At 44.6% G+C, this 24929-nt stretch overlaps 2 protein-coding genes across 13 annotated transcripts in view; one reads left to right on the plus strand and one right to left on the minus strand.

Annotated features, from left to right (window-relative positions):
* The first annotated feature begins 360 nt into the window (after nucleotides 1–360).
* pdzk1ip1 (PDZK1 interacting protein 1) lies at nucleotides 361–3154 on the plus strand. Of its 2 annotated transcripts, none has more exons than XM_026159726.1 (5): nucleotides 361–576; nucleotides 1640–1766; nucleotides 1853–1930; nucleotides 2049–2108; nucleotides 2600–3154. In XM_026159726.1, exons 1-5 carry the CDS (start codon nucleotides 510–512, stop codon nucleotides 2667–2669), a joined length of 402 nt encoding a protein of 133 aa, XP_026015511.1. In that variant the 5' UTR covers nucleotides 361–509; the 3' UTR covers nucleotides 2670–3154. The 2 variants fall into 2 exon arrangements, with proteins under 2 accessions (XP_026015511.1, XP_026015512.1); XM_026159727.1 differs by having other exon boundaries at nucleotides 1856–1930.
* A 1369-nt stretch (nucleotides 3155–4523) lies between these two features.
* The window catches only part of patj (PATJ crumbs cell polarity complex component), an 87961-nt gene continuing 67555 nt past the window's right edge, over nucleotides 4524–24929 (minus strand). For 10 of the 11 annotated variants that reach the window (XM_026159716.1, XM_026159715.1, XM_026159721.1 and 7 more), the window contains 17 exons: nucleotides 17738–17822; nucleotides 16778–16870; nucleotides 16613–16699; nucleotides 15395–15451; nucleotides 15088–15145; nucleotides 14893–14999; nucleotides 12774–12857; nucleotides 12265–12458; nucleotides 11883–12045; nucleotides 11112–11198; nucleotides 10411–10552; nucleotides 10288–10325; nucleotides 9879–10001; nucleotides 9512–9616; nucleotides 8610–8713; nucleotides 8405–8528; nucleotides 4524–8322 (listed from right to left, as the gene is read on the minus strand). In XM_026159716.1, the coding sequence (XP_026015501.1) occupies nucleotides 8176–8322; nucleotides 8405–8528; nucleotides 8610–8713; nucleotides 9512–9616; nucleotides 9879–10001; nucleotides 10288–10325; nucleotides 10411–10552; nucleotides 11112–11198; nucleotides 11883–12045; nucleotides 12265–12458; nucleotides 12774–12857; nucleotides 14893–14999; nucleotides 15088–15145; nucleotides 15395–15451; nucleotides 16613–16699; nucleotides 16778–16870; nucleotides 17738–17822 (1798 nt within the window). In that variant the 3' untranslated portion in view covers nucleotides 4524–8175. The remainder of the gene's footprint in view (nucleotides 8323–8404; nucleotides 8529–8609; nucleotides 8714–9511; nucleotides 9617–9878; nucleotides 10002–10287; nucleotides 10326–10410; nucleotides 10553–11111; nucleotides 11199–11882; nucleotides 12046–12264; nucleotides 12459–12773; nucleotides 12858–14892; nucleotides 15000–15087; nucleotides 15146–15394; nucleotides 15452–16612; nucleotides 16700–16777; nucleotides 16871–17737; nucleotides 17823–24929) is intronic. The other variant, XM_026159714.1, reaches the window with a different exon arrangement.

The following is a 24929-nucleotide window of genomic DNA, read 5'->3' on the forward strand; positions in this document are numbered from 1 at the left end:
TAGAAGTCCACTTTCTACCGATTGGTTAACTTTTGGAAGCCTGCCGAGGGGCCTTGACTGGTGTGCTGTTTGTACTTTGACTGCTCAGTCAGCAGCAGGTTATGTGACTGTAAAACAATGAATATTTAGAGCAGTTTGAAGTTTCTCAAGGTGATTTTTGCTTCATGAACTTGTAATAATGTTATTATGAGCGTGCTGTTTGGAGTAAGCAGTCAATGTGTTACTGTTTTAGAGGCTGAAATATGAACGCGTGGCTGTGAATGAGACACTACGCTCCCTCGGGTCAAAGTTAAACTGCTGGTTCCTGTTTATTAATCACCTATGAATGAAGGCCGTGGATTGTTCCAGCATGACGTTGAAGACAGGTGATGGGCTGTCTTCATAAAAGCTTGTCTGTGTTGAGGGTTAAACATTGACAGGCCTGCAGGGAGCTGCTGCTCCCAGATCCTTGTCCTCACTCTGTCTTTAACTCGACTGCAGCAGCTCCGGTTTTCCTCACAGACTCAGCCATGGGGACGCTCTACGCACTGACTTCCTGTTTACTGCTCGCCGTCGGAACGGTCACTGCTCAGACAGGTACGAACCTTCTCTAAAAATGTGTTGTCAGAAAACTGAAGAATTCCCATTTGCTGTTGGGAATGTTTCGTTTTCCCTGAAACACTCAGTTCATCAGTGATTCACATTAGAAGCTTTCCTGATTGGTCGCATGTTGAACAGAAACGCTGGTTTGTTGTGAACCTGCACGTCTATTTAGCTATTATCAGCTTAATTTTAGTGAGTTTAAAAGGAAATGTTGATGAAGATAAAGAAAGATAAGGATGCAGCTTTTATGGTTATAAAATGAATTCTCACACCATAAACTCAAAGGTCTGATGTTTTATTAATATCGTGTGTGTGTTTGTCGCTGTGCTTCATTCAAAGCTTTAAATTAATCTCCAATCTACCCCGATCGCAATATCATCCAACACAAAGGCGATTTTTGAATGTTCTGCTAATATCATGTTTAAAAACTGATAACAAACAAGGAAACAACCAAGGACACAAACTAGGAAACAAACAAGGACATATCAGCTGTTAATGACTGTGTAAGGGTCAAGCTATAAAAGCTTAACAGTGTTAATTATCTGACAGCTTCACCAATCACACCATTAAATAATCACTTCACGTACCCAGAGTATACAAGCTCATCGGACACTTTATTAGGTACGCCTCATTAGTAGATTCAACAAGCTGCTGGAAGCAATCCTCAGAGACTTTGGTACATGTTGATGTGACATCATCATGACATTGTTGCACAGCTGCTGCATCCATGGTAAGAATCTCCCGTTTCACCAAATCCCAAAGGTGCTCTGTTGGACTGAGATCTGTGCCTGTGGAAGAAATGACAGGTTTATTTACACTTCTGACAAATCTACTAAAAGTCTGGCTTAAATAACAACGTTTCGTGGATTAAAAAAAGTGCTTTTAATTCACTCTAATGACAGTGAAGCGGAACCAGTTTGAAAAAGTGAGGATTGTAGGCGAAGGTTTAGCTCGCGCCTGGAAGTCGACACGATATTTTCTGTGCTGGAAAAGTTCAAAACCATCAGAGCTTCATCTTTTCTCTGACCTTTGACCCCTCTGTGTGTTTGCTTTGCAGAGCCCACTAACACCAACGAGCGGGCACTGCCTCAGTGGCTGACCGGCATCATTGCCGTCTGCGGCTTCCTGTTCCTCGCCTTTGTCGTCATCCTGGCGAAGAAGGCGTGGTGTGAAAACCCCAGCAGGTCAGTTGGCCAAATACCGCCGAAGGACCGTTTGAATGTTTCAGTGCAGAAACGTTACATTCTGTGATTTTTCTGTGTCTGCGCAGCAGGACAAGCATTGAAGATGTGAGAGAACGTGACATTATCAGCAGCAACCTGTATGATATGCGCCTCAGCTCCATCAGGTAGGAACAAGACAGGAAACGCTGAAGACGCTTCTGTAACACCAAAGATCCTTGAGACATAAAACTCTGATTGTGAACACGACCGTTTATTCTACTTCTCGTTTTTGTTCTGCACCAGGAGGAAGAGCACCGAGTCAGGGAACGAAAACACCTACGAGACTAATCTGGACGCCTTCAGGTAGAAACACAAAAACCTCCATCAAAACAACCTGAGGGCCGAAGCTTCTTCCCTTAAACACACTCAGTGCTCAAACACAGCCACACAGTCACAGAGCGTCAGAGTCACCATCAGCGCCCTCTGTGGTTAACTTCAACACAAAAACCAGAAACACACCTCCAGCACACCTCCACTCACCCTCACTCACCCTCACTCGCCTCCAGCACACCTCCAGCTCCTGTGATTCCTTCACAGTGCTTTATACCACAGCCTGCCAAGTCCTCACTCCGTGCCGTGGTCAGAAAGATGAAAATAAAAAGTCGCATGGTGAAGGCACAAATCGTTCTTCCAAATTGAGGTACATTACTATCAAATATGAGTAACTGAGTAAAAACAATAGTTCCCAGCTCAGGTATCCTAATGCTGGAGTCCAACCACATTCACAGCTACTGCTAATAAACTCTGAGAAGCTTTAGATGCACTCTTCACTGAATCTGTCGTTTGTCCATCAGGAGCAAAGATGCACCAAACGCCTTCAACAACCTGGCAGCCGACATCAATGGCAAGACAACCTCCATGTGACTGCCCTGCAGAGAGTCTATTGGCTGTCTCAACATGGAGTCTGCAGAGACACAAAATTCTTTTTTCGTGCAAAGTGTAATTATTTGTTTTGTTGTGCGCGTGTCTGTTTTAAGGTGTGAGGAGTTCACCAGGGCGAAGGAATTTATTTACACTTACTGTATGATTGGCTTTATTTTTCCTCCTGATTGTGAATAATTGAATGTGTGGAATTAATATCAATGATCTGTACTCAGAGTAACGCATCAGCTGCTGTGTTTGTTAAAGGTTCATCGACTGTGCTGACTCTGTGCTCATTAATAAGTTATGTTTTCTAACAAACTGCTGTGTCGGGTCTCTGATTAATCATTCAACATGACAGTAAACACTGAAGAGACTAACAACAGCAGAATCCGGCTTTGGGCGGTGGGGGGTTGAATGAAATTAATAAAAGTCACATGCAGTTCCTCTAATGTCCAGCAGAGGCAGCAGTGAGTCAGTCACCATATTAAAACGTCACAGCAGAAATAAAGATTTGTACAGCCTGATGCTGAGGGTGTGGTGTTTTCTTTAATGACACTGAGGATTCCTGTAAAAATGTTGTGTATTGTGTTGTGTTCAAACAAATACTTCCATATTTCTGCTGGTAATTTCTGTGATCTAATTTAATTTTGTCACTACTTTGAACTCATGACCATAGATAAGATTATGAAGATCGATTGACTGGTAAATTGATGCTTCCCAGCTCAGCTCTCTCTTCACCACAGCAGACTGTTACCTCACTGGTAACAGACTGGTGGTCAGTCCTTAAGTGATGGGACTATGGCCCAACTGCCATGTGCCACCACATTTGGGCCTGGCCAGGTCCAATGTGGACCAGGCACCTGATCCCCAGTTACTGAAAGTGGCTTTGAAAACGAAACAATTCAAAAACCAAAAGGTAAACTGAAATGAGCAAAACCAGCCTGAAAAAACTAGCCTGAGATAAAATGAATTGTACTGAGTAGACTCAGTAACTCACTACTCCAGCGAGTAGTGCGGTGCTCTGAACGGATAATTGGAGGTGAGCTTCCCTCCCTCCAAGACATCTACAGGAAGCGGTGCCTGAGGAAAGCGGGGAGGATCATCAAGGACTCCAGTCACCCCAGCCATAAACTGTTCAGACTACTTCCATCAGGAAGGAGGTTCTGCAGCATCCGGTCCCGTACCAGCAGACTGAGAGACAGCTTCTTCCACCAGGCCATCAGACTGCTGAACACGTCATAGACACCTCAGCTTCACTACTGGAACTTTAACATTATGCACTCCATACTGTACAGTAATGCCACTGTTTTGCACATGTCTCAACTCTGTATATTTTTATATATTTTATTTATTGTTTACTCTATTTAATTTGTAAAATATGTGTACACACACACACACACACGTAGAAAAATATTTAGTATACACGTCCAGAAATGCATATACTATTATATATTGTACATATATTTATTTTTTCAGATGTAGCCATTCTTGTATTTTGCTTGTTTACATTATTGTATTTTGCACAACTCTGTTGCTTGTGAAGCTCGCACACAAGAATTTCACTCACATGTGCTGTACCAATGTACCTGCACATGTGATGTGACAATAAAAGTGATTTGATTTGAATGGCTAGTGAACAGCTAATGAAAAACAAGTATATTGTACATACTAGTACAAACCTCATTCGGTTTCAAACTTCTGGTTGTTCTCTGAGTCATTACCAATATTTCAGCTTCATGAAATAAATCTCGACTGCTGACCTGCCAGCAGTAAAAAATAAAAAACAACGCTTTCTTCTGATTGGCTACAGATCATTTTGAACTGAGAATCATACAGTAAAACAGTCCTTCAAAGTCAGTTTGGATCTATTATCTGTTATTTATTTGAAATCAAACAAATTTTCTCAACAACTTCTGAGAACATGATTAAGAAATGATGCAGAATAACAAGGAAGCGCTAGCAGACCAAAGCTGCAGGTTTCCACTCTGATTTCTGATATTCGGACATATTAGTGCTCATAACAACACAACAGCAACAAAAATACATTGTTAATTCTCAACAAGATCAAAAATAAATTAGATTTCATCTACTCTGGCATTTGCATATGAAGTACCAAAAAATTAAGACAATAATTATGACAAAGTAAAAGTTGAACATAAAGTATTTTGCATTTGATTGATATGTATAAAGTACAGGATGCTGCTGAGGCCGGTGCTCAGCTGCTGCTAAACACTTGAGTCAGACGAAGATGCGCAGCCACAAACAGCTACCTGCACAGTAGGAAACCATTCAAAGCAAAATGCTGACATTCAGTTGGATCGTCGTGTTCTCAGTCTAAAACAAACTGAGTTTCTTAGCACTTCAGGACAGCTGCTCATAAATACTGGGTATTTAATGAAAGGGATTAAACTGAGAGCTCTACTCATATTTGTTGAATGAGAAGATCTGGATTCTGGATGAGAATTAATATTAGAAGTTTATTGGTTGCAATTTGCAACTTGCAGATTTGCAACTTGCAGATAGCTGCAGTTATCTGCCACCAGCAGACCTGAATTTGAAGGCCTGTGGCAGCTCTGGGGAAAGCTCTTGTCCAGTTTCCACACTTTCTCAAGTTAGCTTCTGCTGTTTTACAGAGCTGGTAACACAGGACAGACTCCTCATGGAGAAGAAACCAGAAAAAAAAGCTGCTCAGTGTGGACTTTTATGCACACCTGAGTGAAAACAGCCGATATTCTTTGCTTATACTCAGAGGTGAGAGGGTTCAGAACGCAAGGCCTAAAGACCGGTCAGGAACGCCACGGTAACCACCGGTTGCAGGAGGTTGCTTGTGGTCGCTAGTTGACACCTCCTCATGACTGCAGAGATCAGTAGCAGATTGCGGCTATGACTGACCGCAGCAAAGAAAAGAACATGACGGAGAACGCAAGGATTTCACTGAATGTCGGCCCGATGCTTTTATTCACGTCTCCTTCAACTACAATGTGGAAGACACTGTATCTGTTGCCAGGGGCGACAGGAGTCTCCATACCCACCAAGTCCTGAGAGTCTCCATGGAGACAGACATGTTTACATGTTCTATAAAGTGTTGCATGAACTCAGTGGAAGATAGCGGGAGTTTCACATCGGTATGCTTGTGTGTGCTCTGTTCAGCAGTTAGCGTACGTGGAAACAGAGGATATATGATGGTATCAAATGATGGCACCGTTTAACATGTTTGGCTAAACAACAGAAATACAGTGGAAGCACTCTAATAAATAAAAAGGAATCAAAAATAAATATACCTCTGTTATGAAGGGATATTTTAAATGAGCTTCACGCCCACTGTTTTCATTTTCCAGATTTTGAGTGAACAGTTTGCAGGTTTTTAGGACACAACATTTTCTATTAGATGGCGATGTTGGCAAGAAACAGTTTCCTCATTTCTAGACAAACTTTGTGTTATTAGTCTCTTCCCATCTTCTACGATTTATGTGGAAACAAGTTTACAGATTTCAGCTCTTACAGGTTTATATTTTTTCATAAGGAGGTTTTTGGCCACTTTTCTTGCTCAATACTTGACAAAATAACAAAACAGTAATTAAAACCCAACGATGACTGTAATTTTCAGATCTAAACACGAACCTTTTCCACAGCAGGAACCAGGGTCTAACTGCCAGGAGACACCCCCACCCCCTTAGAGTTTCCCATCTGTCTGTTGCACACCTTTAAGCTATAAAACTAAAAGTGAAGTTCTTTAAAGATCTTATTAATGAAGCTCAAATATTTGAACTGGCCAGTCACATAACTATGTGTTGTTTATGTTGCAGTCCAAACATAGCAACATGAGTTGCAGGTTGTCGTGGATGAAACCATCAAACAGGAAGTGGAATTATTTTCAGACTTGGTGTTTACAGTTAGTTATTTTAAAATATATGTCCAGCTACAGTTTGATTAGGTTTAGGGAAACATTGTGCTTTCTGGCTCGGCTTCCTTGCATGCTGATTGGTTAAAGTCTGAAAGGACCACTGGAGCCTGCTCTTGTAAATGTTTGCTCCAGATTGTGCATTGTTTGAGTTCCTGCGGTGAAAAGGTGCTTTTAGACCCAAATGAAAGTTCTTAAAAATGAAAAAAAAGGTTTGGAGTGGAAAATCACAGGTATAGAGCCAATATGAGGATGAAACTAAAGGCTAGCAGCTGTTTCTTTCATGTTTGGCTGGTTGTGATGGCAGAAAAAAAAAAAGAAAAAAGAAAAAAGGGAAGCTGACAGTCAGCGGCGTTACGCTCCACATCGGTCTTCACTTTTACAATAACGGCTACTACACGGCTAACAGTGGACCACAGAAGAGATGCTAGGCTAACATCAGCCACATCTTTCCCTTTTTGTTCCTCTGGTTCCATTCGTGAAAGGTTTCCCATCAGTCCGTGTCTCAGTTAGTATCAGTTAGTGCAGGCTGATTTGGCCATGCCTCCGTCAGTACGGAGCGTTGTGTCGATCAAAGGATAAATAACAGCAGAGCTTCTCAACCTGGTTCTGGGTTATGACATCAGATTTTGTAGTTGGGTTGGGTCGGTTCCACGATTACAGGACAGAATTGATGCTACAGGATATCAGCTGACTCGTTTTTATCTCTACCTGAGAACAACGTGGTGCGAGATCAGTTTATTAGCAATCAATTAATTCCTTCTCGTTCTCATTCTCTCGAACTAGGCAGGCTGACCAGGTTCAGCTACCCTTGGGCAGACTCCACTTACACATCCTTGGTGATGGTCGTCCCGGTTCTGGAAAAATGCTTTAACTGCAAAATCAGTCAATCAGCACCCAGTGAGAAACAAATGAGCCACTCGTGTTGCTGCACAGTCGAGGACAGCTTGAGCTGGGTGGTGTCAGACCGACCTGCTCGTTATTGTAGTAAAGATGAAAGGGGGGGGCAGAACATTGATCTGGCGGTATTTTGGATCGAGCTGCTACGCTGCTCACAGCCATTATTCTGTGAGCAGGTTTGTGACCGCTGATTCTGCAGATGCAAAATAACTCACCAGCAGCGCTTCAAAGATGAGTTACTGCTCCCGAAGGCGCATCTGGAAGGACCACCAACTGCAGTCCAAGAGGGTGGACAAGAGCAAGGTAACTACACTTTATTATCTGTTTAGGAGCTCTTTGATTTGTGGTATTTTAGAAAGCGTGGGCATGCCTGTTTAAGGATTAAATATTACAGCGTGAAAACTACAGCGCGGGAAGTTTACTTTAGATCCAAACAGCAAGCACGAACACATCAGCTGAGACCCAATGTGGCGCCCTGACCCAGAGGTTGAGAAGCTCTGTTTAACATGTAAAGAAGGCCAAAACCCACCAACCCGTGCACAGGAAGTGTGCGCGCGCGTGTGTGTGTGTCTGACACCGTTTCTTTTGTCAATTTTTTGCGTGTTGGGGTTCAGAGTGACTATCAGAGTTGTTGTCCAGGAGTCTGAGCGTGTGCGTCGCAGCAGGAGCTCCGTGTGTGTGTGCAGGTGTGTGAGCAGACGTGTGTTATGACAGGACATCCAGCGTGACCGTTCCTCTCTGTTTTTTCAGGATGGCAACGGCCTGTTCGTGCGTCGCTCCCTGCAGACTCTCTCCGTTCACCGCCAGGATCTGATCGCCTCGTTTCAGACGCCCGTCCGCCGCTGCCGCGCCCTGAAATCAGCCGACACGCAGCACGTTTACATTCCCAGTGCCTCGCAGCACGTGACATCATCAGACAGAGACGGGTCCTGACCTTGCTGAAGACTGTCTTCACGTAGATCGGCAGGTCTCCGTGCGGACTGCCGAAGCCACCGACGATGCTGAAGCCGAGCCCCTCTGAACCTTTTTCTAGGCTGATGCTGCGAGGCCGTGGACCGCTGACGAGGAGGGGGAGGAGAGACTCTGGGTCAGATCAGTACTTCCTGTCATTACTCCTGAGTGTGTGTGTGTGTACTCACTCAGGCTCTGCTGTGTGTGTGTCAGTGTTGTCCGAGGGAATGGAGCTGCTGGTCAGACTTTCCACCTGTGAGACGATGGCGCTGATGTTGGTGTCCGCCACCACCTGAGAAGCGCACACACACAAACACACACACACACACACCCAAAGAGAAATCAGAATAGTTCATGTGTGCTCTGAATGTAAACACGTGACAGACCTCTCTCTTTACTGAACATTTTTATCCCCCGAGTGACGAACGTGACAGTAAAAGGGCGTTTTATGAACAAATCCCAAAGCAGCACAAACACTGGGGAACGCAGGCAGTATTTACTTCATGTCATTTGGGTGCACACACACTGATTAATGATGATGCTGTCGAGAAGCTAATCATGAGCTCCGGAGGCTCTGGTGTTGTAGAGAGACTTTCCCATCGAGTGATCCAGAACGTCTCACCCGGGCTTCCATGTTCTTCCTGTGATGCTCACAAATAAAACAAACTTCTGATAACACACGGAGAGTAAAATCTCTCTGTGTGTTATCAGCTCATTGCTGCGTCTTAGGTTTGTCGGGCAAAGATCAGGCAGTGGATGAACTTCCACCCTCTGGCTTCAGGGGGCATTAACAAGCTCACTGTGGGTCACAAGTGCTCACAAGTGTTTTTGAACCAAAAGGCGTTCCACAGTGGTTCTTCTTTTTATTGTTTTACTTTCTCCTCCAATCAGAGGAAGAATGCACAGTGTGTGTAGTCCAGACTCCAGTGCACCCCCCCCCCAAACAGTTGCAGACATTACTTGGCCTGACCCTGTTGCCCGCCTCAGTTTTCCAGTAAATCTGCTGTAATAGTGGGTCACATGCTGGAGTATTGCTCACCACCTGCATTCTCACAGTCCTCCCCGTGTACAGGTGTGCCAGGCATGTTACCTGCAGGCTGATGTTTCCGTAGCTGTTCTTCAGCATGGCCACAACCTCGCTGTGAGACAGGCCGTCCACAGACTGCCCGTTAACACTGACGATCCTGTCTCCCACCTGAAAACACAGAGAGACACGTTTCCATCACTTCCTGGAGACGGCCTCATCTCTCCAGCCTCCTCCTACCCTTAAACCAAGCCTTTATACTTAGAACTGATCCAACTTTTGCTTTAGGGGGGCATCGTGGCCCTGTGACGAAGTCTGCTCCCCGCCTGCACACCCACACAGCTACAGTGAGACTAAAGTTTGGTTTCAGCCTGTTTTTTTCACATGGTTGGTGGGTGCAGCTTTCAGGTGGAAAAGGCGTGGTCTCAGTCACCTTGAGCTGGTGGGTTTTAGCAGCAACTCCGCTGGCCTGAATCATGGCGATGAAGATGGGGATGTCACCCAGAGGACTGCCCTTCCCTCCTGCTACACTCACCCCAAGGGAGTCGCCGAGACCCTGAGATACACGGGTGGAAGAATAAAAGGAGAGCAGAATGACATCTAGCTTTAACCATGAAATCACAGCTACGGGTCTTTCTTATCCAGGACTCACTGTTTTTGTTTTTTCTTGTGGTTTGATGGAAATAAAAATATAAAATAAAAGGTGGACGCAGACCTTCTCACTGTGCGGTGACAGTGACATCTGGTCTGCACTATTCATGTGAGTTTTTATTTTACAGCAATCCAGGGATCAGAGGTCAGGTGACCTACAGTGTGTTTGTATGTGCATGTGAGGTCATTACCCTGGTGATCTCCACTGTTCGGATGCCTTCGTCGAGCCCTGCACACACAGCAGAGAAAACGCGATCAGTGCTCTCTCTGTAATCAACACATTTGCATCACTCTGACCAATCACATGTGTCTACCTGAGGTGGAGGAAGTGATTTCACCAGTGGGCTCGGCGTTGTTATTGAGGGGCAGGCTTGAAGTTGGGGGGTCAGATGGCTCAGGTGACTGTGTGAGGGACGGAGCTGGAACGCCTGAGCTGTTTGTGCTGGCGTGACTCATCTGAAACAGGAAGTGTCATATCAGCTCACGCTGCTCGCCATGTCAGAGAAAGAAAATCTAGTTCAGGTGCTCCCAGGTGAGGAGGCATGTCCATCATCGCTTTACAGTTTACACAGGAAGCAGGTTTATTTTGTTAAAGCTGAGATCAGGACAATCCTGGCGCTCTGTTCCAGAATGAACTCAGACCCGGGGTGGGTCATTGTGGGTGAGAGGAGCAGAAGGAAAAGCTGGTGAGCCATCCAAGCCTGCTGGTTTGAATCCCTGCTCAGGTGTCCTGACTAACATAAGCACAAACAAAAAAAACAGAAAGGGCTAAACTCTGATTTAATGAACCCGTCTCTCTGTGCTCTTCTTCTCTCCTCTTTCCCTACTGACGGTCGCCCCTCCCCGAGCCTGGTTCTGCTGGAGGTTTCTTCCTGTTAAAAGGGAGTTTTTCCTTCCCACTACCACCAAGATCTTGCTCATGGCGATCTGATTGTTGGGATTTTGTATCTTTGGGCTTGTAGTATTGCTTATCTTACAGTGTTAGGGACCATCATAAATCTGAACTCTCTCACACCTGGCTCCCATGTGAGTTACGTCTGGATGTGATCCAGGAGGCAGCTTTGAGTCGGCCGAGCTCCAACAGGACAGGACCCCGAGCACACTGCAGGATGGACACACACACACAAACACACACACACGTTAAACCAGACCACCTCAGAGCTGCAGTAAAGACTTTTATGGTAAACTAGCGCTGAAGTTTGCATCAATTTGAGATCATCTCAAAAAAAGTGTGACGCTGACTTTGAGCGAAGTCGTGGAAAGCTTTAACAGTGGAAGGAATTTACTGTTGTGTTACAGGGCTGCAAATAAGTGAAACATCCACATCCATGCGGGGAAACAGGAAGTGAGGGATGCTAACGCATTCCTGCAGCTCTGTGTTAACTCTGAAATGATTTCAGCGGCAGAAGCACACAATAAAAAGTCTGCTTTCAGAGTTGGATTCAGGTAGCGTGGTAAAGACCGAGCAGCAGTGTTGGAAGAGAAAGTGCTGGAACATGTTCCCTGAATTCCTCGTGCACTCTTTGTGTCCTCGAAATTTTACTTTTTCTACGTGAAGAAACACGTTCATGCACCGCCTCTTTAGTGTTTGTGGAACAATCTGAATCCAGTAAACTGATTTTTTTTAGGTCTGTCAGTGAAACACAGAAATCTCTCACTTCTAGTGACCGACCAATGAAAATGATCTGTTAGTGCGTGAAATAAAAAGCTCCGCCTCAGCATGTGCTTCTGATTAAATGTAGTATCAGTACTTCTACAGATCAGTGTTACTGCAGTAAACGCTCACAGTACTGTTCAGCACCTTCAGGATGGCAGCCACAGCTTCCTGGGAAGCATGTCTCGCGTCATCACCATTCACTGACAGAATCTGATCTCCCTGCATCAGCCGGCCGTCCAGCTCAGCGGCGCCCCCTCTGACCACCTCTGAGATAAACACACCGCTGCCACTCCTGGGACGGACAGACAGACAGACAGACAGACAGACAGACGACATTTTCTCATCTGTAATCAAAAAAACGTTCCAAGACAAACTTTAAGCAGAAACAGATTTAACTCTGATGTTTTCCTGTCGTTATAATCAAAAATGAGACGTAATCCTCCTAAAATCAGATCTCATGACTTCCTTAATTTTCCTGACAGGTTTTTTTTTTTTTTTTTTTAATGCGGACCTCTTCCCGACGATGCTGAGCCCCAGCCCTCTGCCGCTCTTCTTCTGCAGCTCCACCTTAAAGACGTCCAGGTTCTCCTCATCTCTGTACTGAGCCTCGTCCCTCAGGACTGTCAGACGGACCTTAGCCGGTGTCTGACGCAGGGCGGCGATCGCCTCCTCGTGGGACGCCCCGCGGAGATCCACTTCATTCACCTACACACACACACACACACACACACACACACACACACACACACACACACAGACGGTGGATGTATGAGCTGTGTTTGAGCAGGGGGAGCTGAAGCAGGTTAGTTTCTGAGCAGACAACATTAGATTCAACTTTCAAATCTAAATATCTTTTTGATCCAACTGAGTTTTTGACGACTCTGCAGAAGGTCGGACCTCCTACTGTGAGCAGTAACTACATTCGCCAGCTAACGTTATGGCTCGTATACATCCTGTTAATGATGTAATGACAGGTAGATGGGCGCCTCCTCCCGTGGGTGGTGCTGTGTCTGTGAATACCTCCAGTATCTGGTCTCCGGCCCACAGACGCCCATCTCTGGCTGCAGCTCCTTCTTCGTACACCTCGTGGATCATGATGGCATCCTAGTGGAGAAACAAGAAGAGAGGGTGAGGCCTGGCTAGAGTCTGTTCATGAACTGAAGATGAAGAAGACTGATCTTCATCATCAGAGTGGAACGCTGTCCTGGCTTCATGTTAAACAGTAAGGATGGGTATCGTCACTGATTTCTAGAATTGATTTGATTCCAATTCACAAGGTCCTGATCCAATTCGATTCAATTTTGACTCCGACATTTAGAAATATTATAATCTCTCTCTCTCTCTCTTCAAATATTTTTACAGTGAAGCACAAGTAACGATTACAAAAATGCCCCATGGGCTCTCATTGCTTAATTTTTATATTTTTATCACCAAGAAAGGGGGAAAACAACAACAACAAAAAATGAAACAGACAACCAAGACGGTAGAAAAAGCCAAACAACAACAACAACAAAAAAAAAAACTCCCTCCCCACACCCTTCCCTGATCCCAGAGTGCTATCACTTTGTTATAACCTAGGGTAAAGCCCACATAGTAGTTTCTTGTTTGTCCATAGTTTCCAGATACTCAGTGAGTGACCTCCAGATTTGATCATAGTCCTCCAGTTTGTCATTTATAGAAATGTTATAATTCTGATCATTTATGACTGGTGGGTATTAACCCTAGAACACTATTGCTATAAATAAATTATAAATAAACACAATCACTAATACCGGGTGATTTTTACGTGATATAATATGACCAACAAAACGTACTTGTCATCAAAATATATCAAAATATGACAACACATGACAAATCAGAGTGGTCTGCTTTTACTTTCAACTGTGCCATGTCTAACAAAATGAAAAAAAGTGTCATGGGGTGACCCTAAAATAATGCTCCAAAATGTAAATGTATTTGCTCGGGTGAAAATCGCCCAGCGATAGTGTTCTAGGGTTAACCAAGCAAATAATTCAGAAAACAGAGATTTGAGATGGGAAACTGTTCTTGAAGTACACTGACAGAGAGAGAAAGAGCTGTGCAGGAAGTGTGATTTTATCGTGGTGGAAGCAAAATAGCAAAACTAAGAGGGAATTCATGTCGATGTTTATGTGAAGCGAAATGTGAAGCGTAGTTTGGATCTTCTTTTGCTGCTGGTTCAGTCAACTTTCATTGGAGAGTGACTAAACCTGCAGCTTCAGAATCTGTGAGCTGTCGGCTTTCAGCTCCACCTGTACGTACACGTCTGGGTACGTGCCATCGGGTGAGAAAGACGACATTTCACTGATTATGATGCATCGGGTCCGCACTTTGTGTTTACGTCTTTTTGTGGAATCCTGCTCTCATTTACTGCTTTAGCTGTTTGGTGGTTGTTGAAATAATTTTGTGAGGTTTAACCTTAGATTCTGGCATTTCTGGCAAAATACATTTATATTTAAAAATTGATTTGGGATTTAATGAATCGATATGACTTTATTCAAGCCGAAATCGATTTTAATCAGAAAATCGATTATCGAAAAAGGCTGAGCATTCTCAGCACCGTCCTCGATGCTGAGGAGAGTGTGAGACTCTCACTCAAGTCTGTCTCACACCAAATACTAAACACAGATTCTACAGGTAAAGTGTGAACGTCAGGCTTTCTGTCACAGAACGGTGTGTCCAGCACTCTTTCCTGATTGCCTGTCAGTCAGCCGGTTATTTTCTGTAAAAACCTTATTTAAACGGAGAAACAATTTAGCTGCACACGGGAACATCTAGCGTGTTTGGTGCCAGTTTAGCTCAGTGGGATGAGCTGGCAACCACGTGCCATGGGCCCGGGTTGGAGTCTGACCCGCGGACCTTTGCTGTCTTCCCCTCCCTCTCTCTCCCTGCTTTCCTGTCTCTCTACACTGTTACTATCAAATAAAGGCAAAAACAATAATTAAAAATCTGACACTTTTTAAGGAGTTTCCAGCATTTGTGATCCTTAATAACTTTAAAAGGACGGACAGTAACAGCTGTTAGATCATCACTGATGCTCACAGCTGGTTACAAAAGCAGGTATAGCACTGGACTGTAAAGTTACACACGGTGTGTGTGTGTGTGTGTGTGTGTGTGTTACCAGCTGTGTGTCTCTTCCTCCCACTATACTGAGTCCCAGTCCAGATCGACCTTTGCAGATCTCGAGCAGTGTCTCCTGACCAGGAACCACAGCACAGCAGGTTGGGTCTGAGGAGGACGAGGATCAGTTTACTCTTAGAAACATGAAGTCTGCATGTCGATCTGATTTTTCACAGTTAAATGTCTGTGTTTGTACCTCTGTGCTGATCGGGGCTGATCAGAGGAGGAGAAGCTGCCATCCGTTTACTGTGTGACTGGACACACACACACACACACACACACACACACACACACACACACACACACACACACACACACACACACACACACACACACACACACACACACACACACACACACACACACACACACCAGATGTATTGATAGAGGCTTTTGTGTGACTGATAAGAACAAACTGAGCGAAGTGAAATAAGTCCATAATAACAGCAACCACATGATCTCATCTTTAACTTAAAGGATATGGGCGCTTCCTGTGAGGTTACCTGCTGCTCCAGTGTAGCCTGCAGCTCATTTTCTGGAGACTCTGTAGCTTTCAGCCTCTGCAGAGGAAACAGAGCACAGCGGGTCAAGGAGACACATTCATGTCCTCATTCAGTCACATTTCTGGGACATCTGGAACAAAACCCTGAGGACAAAGTTTGTAATATGAAATATGTCGTCTTGATGCATTCTCAATCATCCAGGTAAGTAAATCTCCAAAGGTTGATTCTGTTCATCTGGACGTAGCGTTTTCAGTGGGAGAAACGTTTCGTCACTCATCCAAGTGACCTGTCCAGGATGTGTACATCCTCATCATTGAAAGAGTGTCCACTGGCCTGTAGGTGTGAATAGATTGCAGAGTCCTGGCTTCTGTGTTGTGCCATCCGCTTTGCCAGAGTTTGTTTGGTTTCCCTGATGTCCTGGCAATCCTCCTGGCACTTAACTGCGTACACTATGTTACTCTGTTTGTTTCGGGGGACCGGATCCTTGGGGTGGAACAATTTTTGGCAGATCAATGATGAGGATGTACACATCCTTGACAGGGAGGAACGCTGGTTTGAGCGCGGAGTCAAGGAGGCCATTTACGTGAAAAGGGAAAGACCATCTCTGAATCGAGGAGGGGGCCTAAGGGTACATCTTTCGCCATCGTACAATGCTGTGATTGCAGCCATTCCCCAACTCTCTGTGAATGGTACTCACGGCCATGGTTGTTGTTCAATGGTCATGAGAATTTGCATAATCATGATGAAGGAACTGACCTCCCAGCCTACTGTTCCTCCAGTGGGCTGGTTTCAGTTATTATGCAAATGTACTGTTTATAAGATTTGGGAAACCTGCAGTCAGCTGAGACTGAAGAAGTCTCCCACTGAAAACGTTACGTCCAGATGAACAGAATCAACTTTTGGAGATATGAAATATGTCCCAATAAAATCACTCTTCTGGCTGTTTTCACTTTCTTGGATTTTGGAGACCTGCAGATCTAAGGGTATGTTTTACACCTTATCTCATCCGTCACTCATAATTGTTGATGAGATTCATACACAGGAAAAGTTGACGATGGTCAGGAGTAAACAGAAGACAACAGTTCCAAAATTGGAAAAGTTCACATGAAGTCTGGTCTGTTTGATCAGAGAATGTCAGTATTAAGGTTCCCAAGGGTGAACATTACCATAATAATCTGAACAATTACACCCTGGGGGCGGAGTCTGATGGTTGTGTACCTTTCTGAAAGTGTTGGCCTCTCTCAGACTCTCGGGGACGCTGTTCCTGCTCCTGCTGTTCTGCTCGGCTTCGTCGCTTGGCTCGTCCTGTTAAGCAGACCTCAGATCAGCTCACACTTACAACTCGTTCCCACGTTTCCGTTTCAGATTCAGCTTCACACTCACCGGCGCATCCGACAGCGGGTGGAGCGTCAAGCCGTCGGGGGGGCAGGGCCCGTCAGAGGGGGTGGATCCACTGAGCAGGGTGGGCGAGATACACTGACATACAAACACAAAGAATGAACTTCGGTGCTCGTCTCAAACAAGCAGACGCCACTTTCTTCTCTGTGGAGGTCAAAGCTGAACGTTGTTGTGTTCTGAGCGCGGTCACACAGCTGATGGACTTCCACATAAACAATCAATAACCGACTGTTTCGCGACCCTAAACTTTAAATATGAATAGTTTCTCTTCTTTGTGCAAACACTGAAGGCTCATCCGTCTGTGAAACACTAACATCTTCACAAAGGACAGGAAACATTACCTGAAAACTTTTACCTACACCTCCTGCAAATTCTCACAGGTGAACTTTTTCATCAAGACGACCAAATAAATCAGATCAAAACATTTTACACACAGCAGTCTGAACATTTTGAGGATTAAACCACGGTCATTAAAGAGAACTCCATCCTGCCATTACTCACACTTACATGGACGTTTGGCTAAATGATCTCACGGTGACCTTCACCTGCTTCCTCTGGTCTGTTTCAACTTTGACGACAAACCTTTTTATTCTTTTCACACTATCTGGCTGGCATCATATAGGTTTACACCACAAAATGTCAGCTGTATTGCGGCTTGATGATGACGTGAAGACGTCATGAAAGTGACCAAGCACTGACAAGGTAGCAGTGTATATATATTTTTCTCAAAAAGGCGACATTAATGAGTCTGTAATCACTCAGCCTGACACAGTGACATTACAACAGACAAAAATACTGTTTCATTCAACAAAAGGATTTTAAATGCAGCACCTGATATTTATACCAGGACAAGTGTCACTGCTCAAAACTGGAGAGCACATATCCAAAGGTATGGGGACAGAGAAGCTGTATCCCGTGTGTGTGTGTGTGTTTGTGTTTGTTTACCTCAGGGCTGGCTGGGCTGAGAGAGGGTGGTGGAGGGGGAGAGGGGAAGGGAGGGACGGCCATCTGGTTTATTGCATCGTCGTTTCTGCAGAGACACAGAGAATAACGAGTTTTTCACTTCAGTTTGAACAGACTGCTACACACACGCCCACACCTGTACTGTATTTGATCTCTCCTTTATCTGTGACACTCTGCCCTTTGTTCATGTGAAGCATTCATGTCTAATTACTGACTCTGTGGTAGAAGAATTTGTGGAATTGTTTTATAATATCGTGTAAATATAATCCCTTAGAGATAGGATAGGGTGAGAAGTTCAGCCATTCGGTAGGGGCTCAGAGTAAAGCTGCTGCTCCTCCACATCGAAAGGACCCAGTTGAGGTGGTTCAAGCATCTGACGAGGACGCCTCCTGGGCAAGGTTTTCCGGCCATGTCCCACTGGGAGGAGGCCCCGGGGCAGACCCAGGGCATGCTGGAGAGATATCTCTCAGCTGGCCTGGGAACGCCTTGGTGTTCCCCCGGATAAACTGGAGGAGGTGGCTGGGGAGAGGGAGGTCTGGGCTTCTCTGCTTGGGCTGCTGCCCCCACGACCCCGGCCCCGGATAAGCCGAAGAAATGGATGGATGGATGGATGGATGGAGGGTTTTATAATAATCTACCTGAAACTGATGATGCATGTGGCATCCTTCAATTTGCAATGTCTAAAAATTCTAGATAAAGTGGATCCTCTCAAAATCAGAAAGGCAGCACTGTAAAATCCCCGCCCTGGATCACAGAAGCTATCCGCAGCTTTAGGCAAATCTGCCGTTAAACTGAGCGCCTGTGGAAAGCCACAAAACTTGAGGTTCATAAGCTCCACTTAAAAGAGCTATTATCCACCTTTAACAACATAGTGAAAGATGTGAGAGCCACTTATTTCTCTAAACTACTTGCAGTAAGAAAAAGAAATCCTAAGGTTCTTTCGATACAGTCAATAGCATCATTTCTCCTCCAACTCCATGTATACCAGTCTTCTCAGATATGGATTGCAATGCCTTTTTAAGATTTTTCCAAGATAAGATTAGTGGCCTAAGAGGAAATATAACTCCCTTAGATAGCCCCTTCAACTGTGATCTCCCACATCCCATAATTATGGAGTCTTTTCACTCAGTTTCTTTAAAAGATCCATCGGAAATACTAAGTCAAATGAAACCCTCAACGAGTCCAGCTGATGTCTTACCTACTTCTCTGTTTTTGACACCATTGGGCCCTCTGTGGTCACATTGATAAACTTTTCCCTGCTGTCCGGCTCTGTCCCCAGGTGTTTTAAACAGGGGGTTATTCAACCTCTGCTGAAAAAGCCTAACCTGGATCCAACACTTCAGACAAGCTACAGACGCATCTCAAAACTTCCTTTCATTTCTAAAATATTAGAAAAAGTCTCGATAACTTTCAGTCAGGTTTTTGAAAGTTACACTCCACAGAGACAGCTCTCTTTAAAGTCACAAATGACCTTTTGATGGCCACAGACAGAGGTGTTTGCTCAGTCCTTGTTCTACTGGACCGTAGCTCAACCTTTGATCATCAGATCTTAATCCACCACTTAAATCACATGGTAGGGATATCTGGATCTGTCCTAAAATGCATCACATCATTTCTGGCAGTTAGATCACTTTTGGTTTCAGTAGGAAACCTTTGGTCAGATATAGCTGAATTTTCATGCGGGGGTTCCACAAGGATTGGTTTTAAGCCCCTTGTTATTTTCATTATATATTCTGCCTTTAGGCCTTATCATTAGCAGTTTCAAAATGATTTCCTACCATCTGTATGCAGATGATATCCAATTGTATATCTCGTTTAAACCTTGGGAATTAGACAAATTATCCATCCTAATGGACTGTCTTAAGTAAATTAATGGTTGGATGGCAAACAATTTTCTGCAGCTGAACGCAGACAAGACTGAGTGTTTAGTTCTTGCTCCAGAGAGTATCAAGCTTAAAATCAGACAACATGTCTGACAAAGGCATCTTTAAATCACATTCAAGCAGTGCAAAATGCCGCAACAAGGCTGTTAACCCACAGTCATGAATTCACTCATATCACTCCCTTGTTAAAGTCCTTGCACTGGCTTCTGGTTGGGCACAGATATCAGTTTAAAATCCTCACTCTTTCTTTTACGTCTTTACGAGGAGAGGCCCAAACTTATATCATCAAGCTTCTTCACCCTTACTCTCCAAAACAGATCCTTAGATCCACTGATAGTGGTCTTCTGACTATCCCACAGACCCGTTTGAAAACAAACGGGGATCACACTTTCCAAATCCCACCACCAATACTGTGGAACAGTTTACACCCCCTCTACGCACCACCGACTCTGTGACTTCTTTTGAAAAACAGCTGAAAACACATCTTTAAGACAGGCATTTGGGTAATGTTCTTGTGTAATATGTTGTTTTGTCTGATTTGTTTTTATATTCCCTGTAAAGCACTTTGTAACAGATTCCTGTCTTAAAAAGTGCTATATAAATACATTTTACTTACTTACATCATGCAGGATGATGTACAGCTGTGATTGGCCTGAGGAATAACATGCAGTGTGTCACATGTGACGCGATATTACAGTGACATGATAATGGAAACAGCCTGAATCCATGTGCCTCCCCTCTGACTCAGCATTGAGCAACAAAGATGGATTTACTTGAGCAGGACAGACTGAATCTGCTCTGGAACTATGCAAAGCTTTGTGACTGTGCCATCAGATTCACCAGTCTCTCTGGCTTAAACTCATTATGTCTGTTGGTTTGGAATTTCCAGAGTGTGTCGTGGAGGTGCAGCAGAGCTGTAACAGCTGCAGAGTAGCTGCAGCTCACCTACAACTTGGACAGAGCAGTGCAGCTCTTTAAACTGCAGCAGCATGACGGTGATGCTTCACATAGCTGAGTGTCAGGGCTCAACAACAGGCTAAAGAAATCTGTGATCCCGGGAGAATCCACAGAGGAGGACAACCGGAAACAAAGCTCCACAGTCCGAGGTCCTCCTCAGCAGCTGCAGGTTTCATCTTTTTAATCTTTTTTAAGTAAAAAAGAAATAAAAACAGACAGATGCTTCAGTTTTACTGTGAAGGCGTCTCCTTGTGTGCTCTTTCGAGTCTCACACTGCAGCATCAGCAACGGTTTCCTCTACGTTGTCATCCATCTGTCACTTTGTGCTGCTGTAGTGAACACTCCTCACTGATGACTCACTCATGTTTCCTCAGCGTAGTCTGTGCAGCTCCTGGTTTCCTCACACCTCTGGGCAATCCCCACCTGGTTTCCCCCTCCAGGTGGGAGAGCCCAGTTTTGTTTTGTTTTGTTTTTTTATCCCTCCCCGGATCTTAGTTTGATCAATACATTTAGAAAAAAGGAAACACAGATTTACACAAAAATAGAAAAACACAAAACCGTGAGAACAAACTTCAGCTTCACAAACAGTAAGTTCAAACCTCATCACCCCTGCACTGCAGGGACAGCTAAGCCAGGACTTTCTCATAAAACACTGCCACCTAGTGGTGAAATCTTAAATATTGATTCATCCATTTTCTTCCACGGATCTGAAATTTGATACATTCGGATCACAGCTCTGCCACACCTGCAGAATTTGTGTGTTTATGCCTTACGCAGCAGGTATCCTCTGGCTGTCAGCATGACTGATTGTAAAATGATGTCTGATTGGATAGAAGTCAGGAAATGGGTCGCCTGCTCATTCGATCACTGAGGTCACTAAAAAGTTTGCAAAGGAGTTTCTTGTCTTGGTTGCTGGTTTCAGCTCTGATTGAATAGAACGTAGTGTTTGCTTTGGAACTGAAGGACCTGTTACAGTCAGAAAGGAGGCCAGAGAAAGCAAACGATCCAGGCCGTATTCATCTGACCCCAAAAAGGCAAAATTGTGATGATGGAAATGTTCAACTTCATGCCAGGACATCACAAACCTAAGATGATATTCAACCTTTATGTACAGTCTCGGCATACATCAACACACTGCAAAGTTCTCATGTCTCAGCTGACTCACGAATGAGAGGAACAGCAGGCTGGAACAAAGCAGAATTAAGTTTTAAACACTGACGTGTAAACAGAAAATGTAACGCTGTAATGGCAGACAGTGTGACACCATCTCTCCTCCTCCTCTTCCTCTCCTGATAGGGCCATAGCTGTAATCCAAACTTAGGCTCAGTCCACCGGGCCCGGCTGAAGCCGCATTTATTATATCTACAACTGCAGCAACAGCTTGGCGGGTAACAGAGCAGAAAACAGCAGCAACGCCCCCCCAGAGAGCCGGCAGACATGAAGGAGGGCGTAGCGCCATGTGGAACAACTCCGCCGTCACTTCAAACCCTCAGAGGAGGTGTCTGAAGCTCGTTGGATTTGAGGCATCGCCATTAAATGGAGCCATCTGCATCACGGGAGCCGCTAAGGTCCTCGTCCTGTTCTTATGTTCATTCTCAGAGCTCATTACTGCAGCACTCAGTCCGAGGATGCTGAACACGGCGAGAGCGCCAACGTCCTGCAGCTCTGACACGATTTAATCAGAGCCGCAGGAGGAAGGAAGAAAAAGAGAGAGAGAGCGTGAGAGAGAGAGAGCGAGAGAGAGGACCATCATAAGAGTCAAAACAGAACACTGATATGATCAGGGAATCATGGGAGGAGTCCCTTCATCTCTTCCAAACACACCACCTCCTCCTCCTCTGCCTCCTCCGCCATACTGATTCATTCTAAAGACCACGTTTACCCTGAGAGGCGGACGTCATTCACGCTGCAGGAAGAATAAAAGTCCTGAATGCAGCACAGAGATACAAACTCAACTGCAGGAAACAGCTTCCTTCATTTATTCAGCCAAAGAAAAATATTCACAAGGAAACATTACATTTAGTATGATGATCATAAAAACATAAAAAAGTTGCTGCGTTTTAATATTTCAAATTCAAAAAACAAAGGACGTTAAGAAACAGGAGACATAACATCATGGCCAGAATATCTGCATAGTGTTCAGAGATGAGCAATAACGCGTTACAAGTAACACGGTTACTTTTTTCAAGTAACGAGTAAAGTAAGGGATTACTATTGCAAAAAAGTAATTAGATTACTGTTACTTTCCTGTAAGCACGCTGCGTTAATGCGTTACTAAACCATGATTTTGTTTGTGAGAGTGTCTCATGACACTGACGTAAGTACGTGCAACGTTCGTGGTAACAGACATGTGCAGATCAACAATGGATAATATGGATTGCGAATATGACTATACAGCGTTTAAAGCATGGAAGTACTGACCTTACTTTGAGTATAAATCCGTAAAAAGTGAAAAAAAACATCTGCATGTGCTGTACTCTCCGTGGGAAGAAAACTTTCTAAATTTCTAGAGCGTAAAAAACCCTAAACTTCTGAGCAAGTACCTCGCATGCTGCCACGGGAATGTGAAATTCACAGAGAAACCCCCCACTGACAAGACTGCTGCAGCAACGGGCAAACCGCCGCCTGCTCCACTTCTGCTAAACAGGTGAAAATAGATTTAAGAGTGACAGGACATTCATGAACTATCATGAGTACATGATAGTTCAGTGTAGACCCTTCTACTTGCTGAGAGAGCTCACACCGGTCACAATAATAGCAGTTTATGTGCCACCGCAAGCTAATGCTAAGTCAGCCATGGAGCTACTCCAGCGCTCCATTAATAAACAGATAACAACGCAACTGGACTGAGCTGTGATCGTGGCAGGAGATTTTTACCATGCAAGCCTGAAATCTGTCCTGCCTGGATTCTTAAAAAACATGATTTTTCCCGATGAGGGAAAACAACACACTGGACCAGGTTTACACCAACATCCCAGATGCTTACAAAGCCACCCCACTGCCTCATCTCGGACTCCCTGACCATCTCTCTCTGTCCCTGATCCCTGGTTATAAACCTCTAATTCAAAGACAAAAACCATCTGTAAAAACAGTACGAGTGTGGACCGCGGATGCCACCATGGCCCTACAAGACTGTTTTAATAACACAAATTGGAGTGTATTTGCTGAAGGATCAGACTTGAAGGGCCACACATCTGCTGTACTCTCATACATCAACTTCTGTAGTGAGAGAGCACACCACCTCCACCCTCATTCTCTTATCCTCACTTTTCACCCATGACTGTTCTTCAATCCACACCAGTAACACCGTTATAAAATTTGCTGATGACACCACCATCATAGGACTGATCGACAACAACGAATCAACCTACAGAGAGGAGGTTCAGCATCTGAAGTGATGGTGTGACAACAACAACCTGCATCTGAACACAGTCAAGACCAAGGAGACTGTAATCGACTTCAGAAGAACAAAGCGACCTGAGCACTCTACCCTCTACATTGATGGGGAGGAGGTAGAAAGGGTAGAGAGCCTTAAGTTTCTCGGAGTCCACATCTCGGCTGACCAGGACCAGGTTGGGAAAGCACAACAAAGGCTGTACTTTCTCAGGAAACTGCGTCAGGCCCAATTACCCTAGAGACTGCTAGTAAACTTCTACCGCTCCACCATTGAGAGCCTTCTGACTTACTGCTGCACACTCTGAGGACAAGAGGAAACTGCAGCGGAGGTAGGGTAGCCTGTTTGTCTTTGACCTGATGGACCTGAGGGCAGCAGAGCGGGCAATTGGCATCTCACTAACCCCCCACAGAGACATTTATACTGGCAGACTTCAGAAGAAAGCCAGCATCATCATCCAAGACCCCTTGCACCCTGGACACTCACTCCCCTCCTCCTTCCTTCTGGTAAACGCTACAGGTCCATCAGGTCAATGACAAACAGGCTACCCTACCTCCACCCTGATTGGAGGACAACTGCACTCATGGGCATTACATTTTATTTATACATCGTATCTCTATAACCGTATTATTATAGTAGCAACAGCATCCCCCCCCCCCCCCCCCCCCACACACACACACTCTCAATGTGCAATATCACTGATCACACACTGCACCTCACAAAGCACCTGCTCCTCAGATGGCATGTATGTGTATGTATATATACGCAAGCGTGTATGTGGAAATATGTGTGCGTATGTACGTACACATACATATATGCATGTATATATACATATATGTATGTATGTATGGGTGCATCTGTATGTATGCAGGTGTATGAATAAGTTGTACATATCTTTCTTGTGTAAATGTAAATCTGTGTTATTATGCAAATACTTACT

This window comes from Astatotilapia calliptera, chromosome 23 (genome assembly GCF_900246225.1).
Source record: "Astatotilapia calliptera chromosome 23, fAstCal1.2, whole genome shotgun sequence".
Lineage (NCBI taxonomy): Eukaryota > Metazoa > Chordata > Actinopteri > Cichliformes > Cichlidae > Astatotilapia > Astatotilapia calliptera.